Source organism: Aureobasidium subglaciale, assembly GCF_000721755.1.
Source record: "Aureobasidium subglaciale EXF-2481 unplaced genomic scaffold scaffold_6, whole genome shotgun sequence".
NCBI lineage: Eukaryota > Fungi > Ascomycota > Dothideomycetes > Dothideales > Saccotheciaceae > Aureobasidium > Aureobasidium subglaciale.
In genome coordinates, this window is record NW_013566989.1 from 241,426 (window position 1) to 253,249 (window position 11,824).

The 11,824-nt window shown below is 50.8% G+C and overlaps 5 protein-coding genes across 5 annotated transcripts; 3 read left to right on the forward strand and 2 right to left on the reverse strand.

The window, feature by feature from the left end:
• Positions 1 to 212: 212 nt before the first annotated feature.
• Positions 213 to 2,531, forward strand: AUEXF2481DRAFT_38219 (uncharacterized protein). Its single transcript, XM_013489928.1, has 2 exons — positions 213 to 2,051; positions 2,118 to 2,531. Exons 1-2 carry the CDS (start codon positions 339 to 341, stop codon positions 2,400 to 2,402), a joined length of 1,998 nt encoding a protein of 665 aa, XP_013345382.1. The 5' UTR covers positions 213 to 338; the 3' UTR covers positions 2,403 to 2,531.
• Positions 2,532 to 2,905: 374 nt separating this feature from the next.
• AUEXF2481DRAFT_613657 (uncharacterized protein) lies at positions 2,906 to 3,717 on the forward strand. Its single transcript, XM_013490101.1, has 4 exons — positions 2,906 to 2,998; positions 3,072 to 3,134; positions 3,227 to 3,298; positions 3,489 to 3,717. The coding sequence occupies exons 1-4, from the start codon at positions 2,995 to 2,997 to the stop codon at positions 3,632 to 3,634; spliced, it is 285 nt and encodes a 94-aa protein (XP_013345555.1). The 5' UTR covers positions 2,906 to 2,994; the 3' UTR covers positions 3,635 to 3,717.
• An 877-nt stretch (positions 3,718 to 4,594) lies between these two features.
• Positions 4,595 to 7,317, reverse strand: AUEXF2481DRAFT_613690 (uncharacterized protein). The gene is made up of 3 exons (XM_013490102.1): positions 6,862 to 7,317; positions 5,458 to 6,808; positions 4,595 to 5,405 (listed from the first exon to the last, which is right to left on the reverse strand). The coding sequence occupies exons 1-3, from the start codon at positions 7,046 to 7,048 to the stop codon at positions 4,781 to 4,783; spliced, it is 2,163 nt and encodes a 720-aa protein (XP_013345556.1). The 5' UTR covers positions 7,049 to 7,317; the 3' UTR covers positions 4,595 to 4,780.
• Positions 7,318 to 8,957: 1,640 nt separating this feature from the next.
• Positions 8,958 to 10,376, forward strand: AUEXF2481DRAFT_72932 (uncharacterized protein; the record flags this gene model as incomplete). The annotated part of the gene is made up of 3 exons (XM_013490050.1): positions 8,958 to 9,395; positions 9,444 to 9,540; positions 9,594 to 10,376. The coding sequence occupies exons 1-3, from the start codon at positions 9,010 to 9,012 to the stop codon at positions 10,374 to 10,376; spliced, it is 1,266 nt and encodes a 421-aa protein (XP_013345504.1). The 5' UTR covers positions 8,958 to 9,009.
• Positions 10,377 to 10,484: 108 nt separating this feature from the next.
• AUEXF2481DRAFT_3506 (uncharacterized protein) lies at positions 10,485 to 11,767 on the reverse strand (the record flags this gene model as incomplete). Its single annotated transcript, XM_013489762.1, has 3 exons — positions 10,485 to 11,107; positions 11,166 to 11,683; positions 11,745 to 11,767. The coding sequence occupies 3 exons, from the start codon at positions 11,765 to 11,767 to the stop codon at positions 10,485 to 10,487; spliced, it is 1,164 nt and encodes a 387-aa protein (XP_013345216.1).
• Between the last annotated feature and the right edge of the window lie 57 nt (positions 11,768 to 11,824).

Below are 11,824 nucleotides of genomic sequence, written 5' to 3' on the forward strand. Positions count from 1 at the left end.
TACACTAATTCATGACACACATACACATACATTTTCTCTTCGCACTTATCAGTACATGTCCACTTTGGTAGTTTTACACATCGGCAAATTGCGGTCTCGACTAATCTGTGCGACCAATCTGTAGCAATCTCGCAAGCGAAGGCCCAAGGCGCTTGCGATCCTTCACCGCTCCCCGCATCATCGCAACACTACCTTACCCAACAGTTCCTGTATGACAAACAGACCGTGGGGCAACCTTGCCCTGTATTTTGTCTTCGTGCTCATGTCCCTCTGAAGCTGACGGTGTATAACAGTCTTGACATCAACCCACAGATCGTCAAAGACAACATAAAGAGAACATGTCCTTGCGACCAGAAGGCCATCGCTCACCGCGATCAAGGTCCAAATCACACTCGCGTCGTGATCGGTCACGCTCACACAGCAATGTCCGGAAGACACACAATGTTACTCCCGAGAGGCCTGCAGAGTATGTTTATGCCAATACCCCAGCCTCGGTACCACGTCACATCTCGCCAGTGGTAACAATGCCCGCCATGCCCGGTGACTATGAGGACGAGTATACCATCGATCCTGGAAGCTTACGTAGCGATGGACACCATCTACCATATCCTGTAGTTGGACAACTGCCTTATCCCTCTGTACCACAGGAGATAGATATGGGTGACTACAAGGATCTTCCGCCGCAAGACCGACCTGGCTATGCTGCGTCTAGAGATGCATACGACAGTGATTCCGATCTGGCTTATGGTAGCTTACAGGTGCCTGAGGCTGGAAGGGGTCGTGGCAGTAGTGTGAGTAGTCAGCGAGCACCTTCACCATCTGGCTACACGTCTGAATCTTATCGCTATTCTACATCTGGAGCTCAGGAGTCGCAGTATGTGACATCTAAGACATCATCTGGGCAGGCTCAGCAATATCAACATTCGCAAACTCGAGCTGAGCAACCGTCATTACATCATGCCTACTCCGCTCCACTTCACGGGGCTAGTGCTGGGAAGCAGCCTCAGGCCTCATCTCAGAGAGCGCAAACCTTCGATGTGAAGCCCGGTATCTCGAAGCAGACTAAGCTTGGATTGAACGTACGCATGGATCGATTGTCTGTCAGTGGGAACAGGCCAGACGTACCTGGCATACTACCACCTCCCAGTCCACTTCTCGAAGCATATCGTGGAACGTATCAATCAGTTTCTCCGATGATAGCGCCCATGGAGTTGTCTCCAGATAGCGACTTAGACAGACTGTCTTCGCTATCTCCTGGCCCTGCATCGGATGGCAAGCATCACAGACGATCCAGAAGTAGCACTGGTCAAGTTGACTTTGTCGGCTCTGGCTCAGAGTCAAATTCAAAGGAACTCAAAAAGCGAGCTCGATTATATGATGCTGAGAAAGATGCCTTGGCCCTGAACGAAGCGATCTCACACCACAGAATTGACGTCGGGAAAATCTGCAAGATCTTGCCCTGCCTCACTCACGACCAAATCCTTGAACTCCGCAAGGAATACAAGAAGCACGTCAAAGTCCAAGGACGAGGCATCAACATCGCCAAACACATGAAGATGAAATTATCAGGCAACTTTGGAAAAGCAGTATATGTCTGTGCTCTCGGCAGATATGAGAGCGAAGGCTACTGGGCCAACTTCTGGTATCAATCACACAGCAGTCGACGCGAGCTTTTGATCGAAAGCTTGATGGGTCGCAGCAATGCTGAGATTAGGCAGATCCGAGAGTCGTTCAAGGATAAACGCTACAATGATGATCTTGTCAGGTGTATGGAGAAGGAACTCAAGCCAGACAAGTTCCGCGTGGCCGTGCTGACTGCACTGGAGGCTAGACGGCAAGAGGAAAATGAAGTTTACTCCAAAGGATATGTCGACAAGGATATTGATGTCTTGAACAGGTGTCTGACAGCTAAAGAAGGTGGCGAGAGTACGATGCTGGAAATTGTCATTCGTAGGAGCGACGCACATCTTCGGGAGGTGCTGAAAGCGTATGAACGTAGACATGGGGTTAACTTTGCTAGAGAGGCGTTGAGAAAGAGCAACAATCTTGTGGTAAGTGAAATCTCCTGATGAAGCATGAGACCGAACAAGCAGAACAATTGCTAATTGAGCGACTAGGGAGAGGTCATCTGCCACATCCTCAATGGAGCAATCAATCGACCTGCACGAGATGCTCTACTACTTCGCCACGCTATTGACGACATTGGTTCTCACAATCGAGACGAGGAATTGCGCTATGAGCTGCTCATCTCCAGGTTGACACGAGTCCATTGGGATCATGCACATCTTGCTCGAGTCAAACGTGAGTATGGCGAGAAGTATCGTAAGGAGCTTGAACATGACGTTGAGGATGCAACAAAAGGTGACTTCCGAGAGTTCATGTATGAGATCTGCAAGGCATGAGAAGATGAAAAATAGGAGATGAATGCACGAGATGATGAGACACGACACGATTTTATGAGGAGATATTTGCCATGTAGTCCAGCCTTTGGATATTTACCCCCACCATGTCATGTAAAGTTGCCATTCTTTCGCATACTTCATTTGATCCGACTACTGTGACTTGGTATAGACGATAGAAAAGATAACATTCATGGTCCGAGAAACCACGAAGTGTTGCGATCAGAAAGTGGGAAATGCATCAGAGCAGAGAGCATGTCGAGTAGTTCCCAATTGAAGACAGTGCTGAGCTTCAGAGTCGATTGTGTAGCGGAGCCAGGGTATCGCTTCACCTCGCGATAAGATTCGGCAACTTGAACTGCACAGCACAAATTCATTGCTGTAGACGAGAGCGCAACTGTCTCAATATACGGAAAAGGTCAATGGTCGAGTGAAGGAGCTGCGATGGCAGAGGCTGGCGGCAAATGCCGTCGCACTTGCCAAGACGCAAGCGGTCCGCGACGCACCAGAATTCGCAAACCCACCTGAGATTTCTCGAGCAGACAGCGACAACGACCGACCCTCTCACAGCCAGCCGCACAGTCGATACTTCAAAATGAGTTAGTCGCCGCCCCGTATACTCGCTATCGAAAGCGAATGATAGATTCTGGAATACTAATGAACCGCGCGCAGCCAAGGGTACTGGATCTTTCGGCAAGCGCCACAACAAGACGCACGTTCTGTGCAGACGCTGCGGTATGCAACTCCTACGACCGACCGACGACAACGACGGCCTTCGATGCTCTTTCCTGGATATACAGAAATGCTGACAGAACGACCGACTACAGGCTCTCGCTCCCTCCACGTCCAGAAGCACACTTGCTCCAACTGCGGCTACCCCAGCGCTAGCATCAGAAAGTGTACGTTCCTCCGACCCTATACCTGCTCCTCCTCCCTACGATCATTACATACATCCGACACTTGCCATTGCGGCCTGCGAAACAATCGATCCGACATCATCGACACATCTCTATCACCACACATCCCGCACCTCGAAACTACACACACACCTTTATATGAGAACACACATCTGACATGAGAGCAACACAGTCAACTGGGGCGAGAAGGCCAAGAGAAGAAAGACCACCGGTACTGGCCGCATGCGCTCATTGAAGCTCGTCACCCGCAAGTTCAGCAACGGCTTCCGCACCGGCACCCCCAAGGGCGCCCGTGGCCCCACCAACGCTTCCGCCTAAACGATGACCTCTCCTTGAAAACAAAAAGGACTGGTTGATCTCGAAACATGGAAAGGAAAATGGAAAAGCGTTTCTTGGTGGGCAGTGATTCAGAGGAGTTTCTTTTTTTACGGCATTAAGGGCATATGAAACTTTCTTGATTGCAACAAAAAATTGTGGATTCCTCCTACTGGTCACTCATACAAATGGGTCTGCTGCCACTGCCCTCCGTCGAATATGAAGAAAATGAAAACTTCATCTGGCTGTCCACATCGAGAGAGAAAAGACAAGAGAGAGACATGGAGGAAAGTGGCTTCTCTATGGCCCTTCTTACCAGACAAAGTCGTATGAACTGTTCCGCAAAATGATTTGCTTTCCTTGTCGTGTCTGATGTTTGACTATGTGACTGCAAGCATTCGAACATGCTACCACGACCTGACTTCCTGGTCTGCTTTCAAAACATCGTCAATAAAGTACCCAAAGACGACTACTTCAACATAACGTCAGACCTCGAACCAACTAACCACTATGCCCTCGGTCCACCTTTGTCCAAATCCATCAGGACACATGGACACGGGTATTCAGACTTGGGCTACCTACTCTCTACTGTCCGACTCCAACCTCTATCATAAGGTTGCTTAGAAACGACCACTCAAGTATGCCTCCATAGCATGACCTAGTCACCATGTTTTCGATTCGTCTGCTTCTCAGTCCATGTAATCGGCCTCTCTGAAGACTACCTGAAACGTTTGGTCGTGCTCCTGACAACTCGCCATGCCCCCTGCACATCAACATCGACGACTGGCTCAAACTTGATCCTGATCACCATGCATCCTTACTTGCATCACCGTCATGCTCTTGACTCTCGACATCTGAGAATGAATGTAGCTGGATTCATCGAAATCTATATATTATCCAGTTCGTCCACTCGTCTCATCCATTACACAGATACACCGAACTTTTTTGTTCATGAGTGAGGCCGAACATGCTATATGATAGAAAGCAGGAGGGGATGACTGAACATCAATGGAAATGCCTTCTCGTCAACCCATAAACCACCAACGTGAAGAAAAGGGGGTGTGCGTTCTAGAATCGAAAAAGGGTCCGCCATCCGTCATTCAGAAAGGTAGAAAGGTACATAAAAACATTATTTCGGCAATAAAAGCCTTACATCGCGCTTGGGTAACGGCCAGGAGGAGTCAGGCCGTTGGGGTTGGGACGTGGCATTCCTCTGCCGCGACCGCCTCGGGATGGACCTCGCATCCCTGGCAACATGAAGTCTGGATTCTGCCCAAGGATCATGTCATTCTGTTCGTTTCGGCGTTGTTGCGAGGGGCCAGCCGCTGACCCAGGTCCAGGACCATAGCCTGGTGGTGGACGCCAGTTGGGGTTGACACCACGCTGACTTACCGAAGTGAAGTTGCTGGTGTCAGACATGGCGGGAGAAAGTGCACCCTCGATGTTCTCATATGAGCTGTCCCTTTCTAATGACGGCCCTTCGTTGTTCTGATCGACTCGCAAGCGGTCGGGAGAAGGATGGCGTACAGTCGGAATCTGAGGGCCAGGGGTCAGACTTGTCGGTAGTGGAGCACCTACCACGGACGGTTCGTCAGCAGCGAAGCGTGGGTCGACATCTTCGTAGTATGATTCGGAGCCAACGCGTCTATGACGAGATGCTGGAGATGCTTGAATTGGTGAAAGAGGAGGAATCGAGCTCATCTGCTCAGCGGCTGCAGGAGCGTGTCTGGGAACCGGAGGCGCATCCCAGCCGACTCTTGGTTGCACGTATGTTCTGAAAGTAATGTCAGTTTGAAACCCAAGAAAAGTGTACGTTTGGAACTTACGACTCTGAGTAGATGCTTGACGGGGTGACGGGCTCGCCTCCGCTGGGCTGTCTTTGATTGACCGGGGTGATGTCTCTGCGAGGACGTGACAGGGGCTGACCTGCACCACCCATGCCTGACATTTCATGCTGCCCATATAGAGTGGGCGATTGGATTGCAGGACTTCCGGTTCTCTCGTCCATTTCGATAGCTTGACCAATGATTTCACCGTTTACAGGATCCTCAGGTGAGCCGTTCCTGCGAGGGAAAGGACCAACACCAGGAGGTGGAAGAGCATCATTACTGTAGCCTGGAGGAGGGCCGCGTTGACCACGTCCCATCATCGGGCCAAGCATGGGACCAGGGCCAGGGCCAGGGCCAGGGCCAGGACCAGGACCAGGACCCATTCCCCTGCCTTGCGGACCGTTCCAGCCAGGAGGAGGTGGGCCTCTCATGCCCTGAGGGCCGCCTCTCCCAGGACCGTAACCACCTCTAGGGCCTGGGCCATAGGAGCCGCGAGGAGCAAAGCCACCTCTAGGCGGGCCATAGCCTCCACGAGGAGGATATCCACCTCTGCCACGTCCATAGCCGGGAGGAGGAGGTCCCATTCGGTTTGAGTTTTGAGACTCGATTGTACCATTAGAAGTCTGGTGCATCAACAAAGGCAAAGGAGGGTTGGCATTGTGCGGCAAGTTGTAAGGATCCGAAGGCTGGATAGGCATGGGAGGAAGCCCGTCATCCATTGGACGAGTACTGGGAGCTGTGCCATTGCTGCGAAGAGACGGTGCTCGAGGATTGAGCGGGGCACGGTCGTCGCTTCTTCTTTCATTGCTCTTGGTCTCGAAGGAAGCAAACTGGGGACCTTTTGAGTTGTCGAAAGAGCCGTCCATAGGTGGAGGACTGTCGGCTCTGGGCAGCTCATCGGGCATCAGGCGCTCATTCTGCATGTTTTGCATATTGTTGTAGTAGTTGGCACCGTTCATTTCAGCGTTCTCGGCGATACGCTTCTTGCGGGCTTTTCTTGATACCAAGGTCCTCCTCATGGCGCAAGTGACGACACCTGAAGCAATGATGAGAATGGTGGCAGCCAGAACGATCCACCCTCCCCAGGCCATGTGCGGAACAAACAAGAGAATGTCGACCAAGAAAGCCAGAAGGGCAACAAGCAAGGTGGGGAAAGTCAAAATGAGCAGCGCCAGAAGGTAGCGAGGAGAGTGCGCAGGCGAGTGGAAATGAGCGGCCACGGCTAGAGCGAAGCAAATGAGCGTCAAGAGGGCTGCCACAGGATGGACGATGAGAATGGAGGAGAGCGAGGCGCGAGTACTGGATGGCAAGGAGAACTCATTGCTGTCGTCGGAGGAGAACAGCCTGTCTGCAACGGGGGTTAGACGACTCGATTGATGCAGGCTGGCGAGGAGGACATACCCGTGTTGTAACCCACTCTCATACCACTGCACTTTCCATTCTGACAATAGCCAAAGACTCCAAAGTCGACACCATCGAGGCGTGCTAGGGGGATGGCCTGGATGATGGGTGTCGAGAGGGTGCTCAGCAACAGCAAGACGAAGGCGATGAAGAACAGAATGGACAGCGGGGTCGCTGGCCGCAACATGATGGGCGGCTGGAGTGCGCTCCGTCGATGGCGAGTTTGGGGTGATGGCGACTGCGGTATTATAGTAATGTGTGGATGCGTGGAAGGTGCTCCTGCTCCGGAACGAGCGTGGTCGGCTCTGCGCTTATGCGCCTGAGGTAAGAATCAAGGAGAATGGCGGCGCAGCAGGAGTCGGAGGATAGGGAAAGAGCTCGTACGGCAGCGAATGGTGGAAGAGAAGAATCGTCGCAAGAGTCTTGATACGGCGCAACCAGCACGTCGTTCGAGGGATAAGGGTAATGGAGAGGGGGCTTAGATGTGGCGTGCATCGAGGCAGGCCTGACCACTGTAACTTTCTACTGAATACTTGCTGTCCCTCTCCACACCAACGACCAACTCGTGGCAGCCGGGCCAACGCCAGTAGACCCGTTGTCTTGCCATCTGTTGCTGTGCTGCTTCTTTTGTTCGCTACTGCATCGCCTACGCAACTGCCAAACGTCTCTTCTATCTTGTCCTTTTCCCTTGTACACATCCATCATCTCTGCGACATGCAACTTTCATGCCGTCTCGAGTCCAACTGTCCAAGCCGGGCGAGCACGCGGCACCCCCAGAAGACGCGAAGGCACTAACTTTTCTTAGTCCAGCCTCATTAAACTTGATTCGACGTGTTGCGCCAATGCCTCATCTCTTATCCATGTCGCATCTAATCTCAGACTCGTGTCAATCATCGCTTTGTGACGAGACTGTCAGTCCGCCTATATCGACACAATCCTGCGAGTCATGATTGAGCAACTGTCAATCTTTGACTCCCTCTGGAACTTGTTCTTCTTCTCTTTCTTCTACATTTCTCTCGAGCCCCTCGCCTCCACTAGCCTCAACTCTAAATCCCCGCAACATCTGCTTCTTGCCAACCCCTTGACTTGAAAGGTTGGATGGGCTTGGCCTATCGAGCCCAACAATCCGATTCATATCTCCTTGACATGATCCTAGACAGATAGCCGACTGCTCTGCCGCTTCCCAGCCGCCATCACTCAGTGCGTGACACCGAGCTCTGTAACCGACAAATATATTCATAAAGGCACATGATGATCATCACAAAGCTGAAACTATCATCTGCAAGCTTGCGGTCGTGTCAAAACTAAGGCAGGTACCCATCTAGTTCTTCTAATAACACACTCTACTGTCATTGAAATCTCCACAGTATTTCTACACTTGCTTCCACTGTCCGAGAGTCCGAGCAGACATTTAACCCAAGCAACGACCGTTCGTACTTTCGGTCCGTATCCAGTAATAGCTAAATCTGTATGAAGAAATGTTTTGGTACAGACGCTGCCCTTCATAGCAGACCAAGCTCAGCCATCTCGAAACCTTGTGAAACGAAACAAGATGCACCTGTCAGCTGTTTGAGTGTAGCCAACGCGTCATATCTGATTGAAACTTGTCGTAATCACATACAGTACATCGAACAGACTAGACGGATTCTCTATTGATTTCGTGGGTCCAACCTTCAAGCCTTGGCTTTGATAAATTGAGGTCGGTATACTTGCAATACAAGTTGAGGGTAGCACACTTCCACTCCTCTGTATATCTTGCCATATACGTTTGCGACATATCTTCGTCGATCTGGGAACATGGCTGGTCATGACATAACCGCAAGTCGCCAGATACCTCGACACTTTTCTCTTGTTCGACAGTCGCCTACATACATACATTTATACATGCATATACGTATAACAGCCTCACATTAGATGTTGTTGTCAGCAAATAATGATGGAATTTCATCCATGGAGATGTTCGAGAAACTCAGGTCAGGGTGCTGGGGCGAACTTGGTAGCACAACTTCGGGCAAGTATACACGAGCTTCGGCAGGCCCGGATGATCACCCGAGTTGCGTCACTGAAATGGTCGTCCCATCAGCACAAAACATGATGAACATCTTACGGATATTCATCACTTAACATTCAAAACAAAATCAAACCAGAATGGCAAAGCTAATTCTCTCGATCAACGCTGGCTCATCATCTGTCAAGGTCTCTGTCTTCAAGGGCAGCTCTAAAGATGCTGAGCCCTCTCAACTGGCCGAGGTGTCTGTCGCTGGATTAACTGCACCTCCTTCAACGCTCACATACAAGCGTGGAGATCACAAGATCAAGGATCAGGAAATCGAGGGTGTCAGAACTCAGGAAGACGCGTTCAGTTATATTCTCGAGCACCTGCTGAACGACGACGACTTGCCCGACCTAAAGAACAAGGAGGACATTGAATTCGCATGTCACAGAGTGGTTCACGGAGGTGACTTTGACAAGCCCACGAGAATTGACAAAGAAACCTACCATCATATTGAGGAGCTTTCTGACCTTGCACCTCTGTGAGTATCTCGTTATCTAGACTTTGTCGTTGACTGACAGCATGAAAGCCACAATGCAGGTGCTCTCACCATTGTGAAAGCGGTTCATGAACAGTTGCCCAAAGCAACCAACGTTGCTTTCTTCGATTCCGCGTTCCACTCTTCTGTAAGTCTACGTGCAAGAAAACTGATTTCCAAGTCTGACATGCCATGCTATAGATTCCTGAGCACATCCGAACATACCCTATTGACCAAGAGCGAGCAAAGCACAATAAGCTTCGCAAGTATGGCTTCCATGGTCTCTCATATGCATTCATCGCCAGATCAGTAGCAGAGTCTCTGAACAAGCCTGCGGACTCACTAAACATAATTGCTCTTCACCTAGGTAGTGGCGCCTCTGCATGTGCCATTGTCAACGGTAAATCTTTCGATACTACCATGGGCCTGACCCCTCTGGCAGGTCTCCCAGGTGCAACCAGATCAGGCTCAGTCGACCCAAGTTTGATCTTCCACTTTACGCACAATGCTGGAAAGCCTAGTCGTAGCAGCACCAAGGATCTGCACATTACCGAGGCCGAGGAGATCCTGAACAAGAAGAGTGGATGGAATGCTATCGCAGGCACCACTGACTTTGGTGTCATCAGTTCGAAGGCAGAAGAAGGCGACAAGGCATGTCAGCTCGCCTTTGACCTGTTTGTCGACAAGATCTTGAACTTTGTGGGTGGCTACTACGTCAAGATGGGTGGCAAGGTCGACGCTCTGGTCTTTGCTGGTGGTATTGGAGAGAAGGGAAGTCAACTGCGCGCTCGTGTGACCGAACAGCTTGGTTGCGTAGGCTTCGAGCTTGACGCAGAGAAGAACAGAAAACCCGAGGACAAGGAAGTGGTGGATATTACAAAGTCAGGATCGAAGCACAGGGTCCTCATCTGTCAGACCGACGAGCAGACTGAGATGGCAAGACAATGTGCGCAGAGCGCCGACACCTTCCGAAAGAATGCCTAGGATATAAGTCATACAATGCTTCTGATATACGATCTGGACGATGGGCACAGAAACATTCTATGGTGTTGTCGTGGACGGTCGGACAGAAGCCGTATGTAAAATTACTAATTATTGGAAACTCAAAGTCTCGTTAGGCGTTCGCTTCCGCCTTCGCCAGTCTTTCCTCGCGCCTGTAAGTTCATCCAAGACCAGATGTCGTCGTGACCGTTCAGGAGGTCTTATAGCAGGCTCAGGTGGCGTAACAGGCGCTGGTGCAGGAGTGGTAGATGGAGCGCTTCGATTCCTGGGTTTGATCATCAAGAGGATGAACATTCCAGCAACAATGAGGACTAGCAGCAAAATGATTTTTCGCTTCGTCGATTTCTTTTGATATCCCGTAGCGACCTTTAGTTCTTTCTCGGCATGCTTGACCTCAACAGCCATGTTCTCGACATTGTAGTCGATGCGGTCCAGCATGCTTCCCTGATCAATGACCATGGTCTGCAACTCCTGAAAGATGTTGGACAGGTCGATGATGCCCTGTGCAATGTCCTCAATCTCACGCTCTCGCTGGGCAATAGTCGAGTCGTGCAGGCCGGTAGACCGCTGCTTCTGCTTGGTTTGTAGAAGAGTGCTTTGTGCAGAGTTGCGATCGATCTCGGAGTCCATGAGGGAAGGGTCAGTGTAGGGATTCTGGACGGGCGAAGCGGCACGATCGAGCGGTGAGTTCATGCCACCTAGTGTACGCAGCTCTGCAGAGGACGTCAGTCATGGTGCATAGGCTGTTTGGAACGAGTAGGCAAGACATACTCTTGAGGTAGGCAGACTGCTTCTTTCGAAACAGTGCACTGCTATCTCCCACCTTTGTCGCCAATGAGACCTTGAGATTTTGAGCCATGGTCTCTTCTCCTCTGCTTAGACTTCCGGTTTGTTGCGATTCTTTGACCATGTTGTCGATGCGACGAATGGCTCGTTGACATGTCTGGAAGCCTCTGGTGATCTCTTGAGTCATGGCCTCGATCTCTCGCTCTTCCCTTCTCTTGACCTGCTCATCATCGAAGCCTGGTAGTACGTGCTTCTGATGCAGTTGGTCCAGCTTCTTGATCTGCTTCGTAATGTTCTCTAACCATTCGGCGACCTGGTCTTGCACGTCGAGCCAGCGCGGTGGTAGACGGTCCATTTCAATTACAGCATCTCCATCGTCAAAGGCACCGGCGGACATGAGTCCTCTTGTTTCTTCGGATTCGCCATTGTCTCCGAAGCCTCCAGCGATGCGCGACTTCTTGGTCGTAGGGTGATGCGAATAGGATTGGCGGTATGAAATAAAGCTACAAAGGGAGACATGGTCAGCTCCGTCTGATGATGAACAGTTGCTTTGGGCTCTTGTACAGATTGCTTCTATCGCGCCACATGATGCGCGTTTATGGGAAAAGTCCGAATCAACATGGAATGCGATGCAGAAGCATGGA

Bases quoted from the DNA above. Each gene is read 5' to 3' on its own strand.
- AUEXF2481DRAFT_38219 (XM_013489928.1), top strand. From the start codon at position 339: ATGTCCTTGCGACCAGAAGGCCATCGCTCACCGCGATCAAGGTCCAAA. The intron at 2,052-2,117 runs GTAAGTGAAATC...TTGAGCGACTAG, and splicing joins GAAAGAGCAACAATCTTGTG to GGAGAGGTCATCTGCCACAT.
- AUEXF2481DRAFT_613657 (XM_013490101.1), top strand. The intron at 3,135-3,226 runs GTATGCAACTCC...GACCGACTACAG, and splicing joins CGTTCTGTGCAGACGCTGCG to GCTCTCGCTCCCTCCACGTC. The intron at 3,299-3,488 runs GTACGTTCCTCC...AGAGCAACACAG, and splicing joins CAGCGCTAGCATCAGAAAGT to TCAACTGGGGCGAGAAGGCC.
- AUEXF2481DRAFT_613690 (XM_013490102.1), bottom strand. From the start codon at position 7,048: ATGTTGCGGCCAGCGACCCCGCTGTCCATTCTGTTCTTCATCGCCTTC. The intron at 6,809-6,861 runs GTATGTCCTCCT...CCCCCGTTGCAG, and splicing joins GAGAGTGGGTTACAACACGG to ACAGGCTGTTCTCCTCCGAC. The intron at 5,406-5,457 runs GTAAGTTCCAAA...CATTACTTTCAG, and splicing joins TCAAGCATCTACTCAGAGTC to AACATACGTGCAACCAAGAG.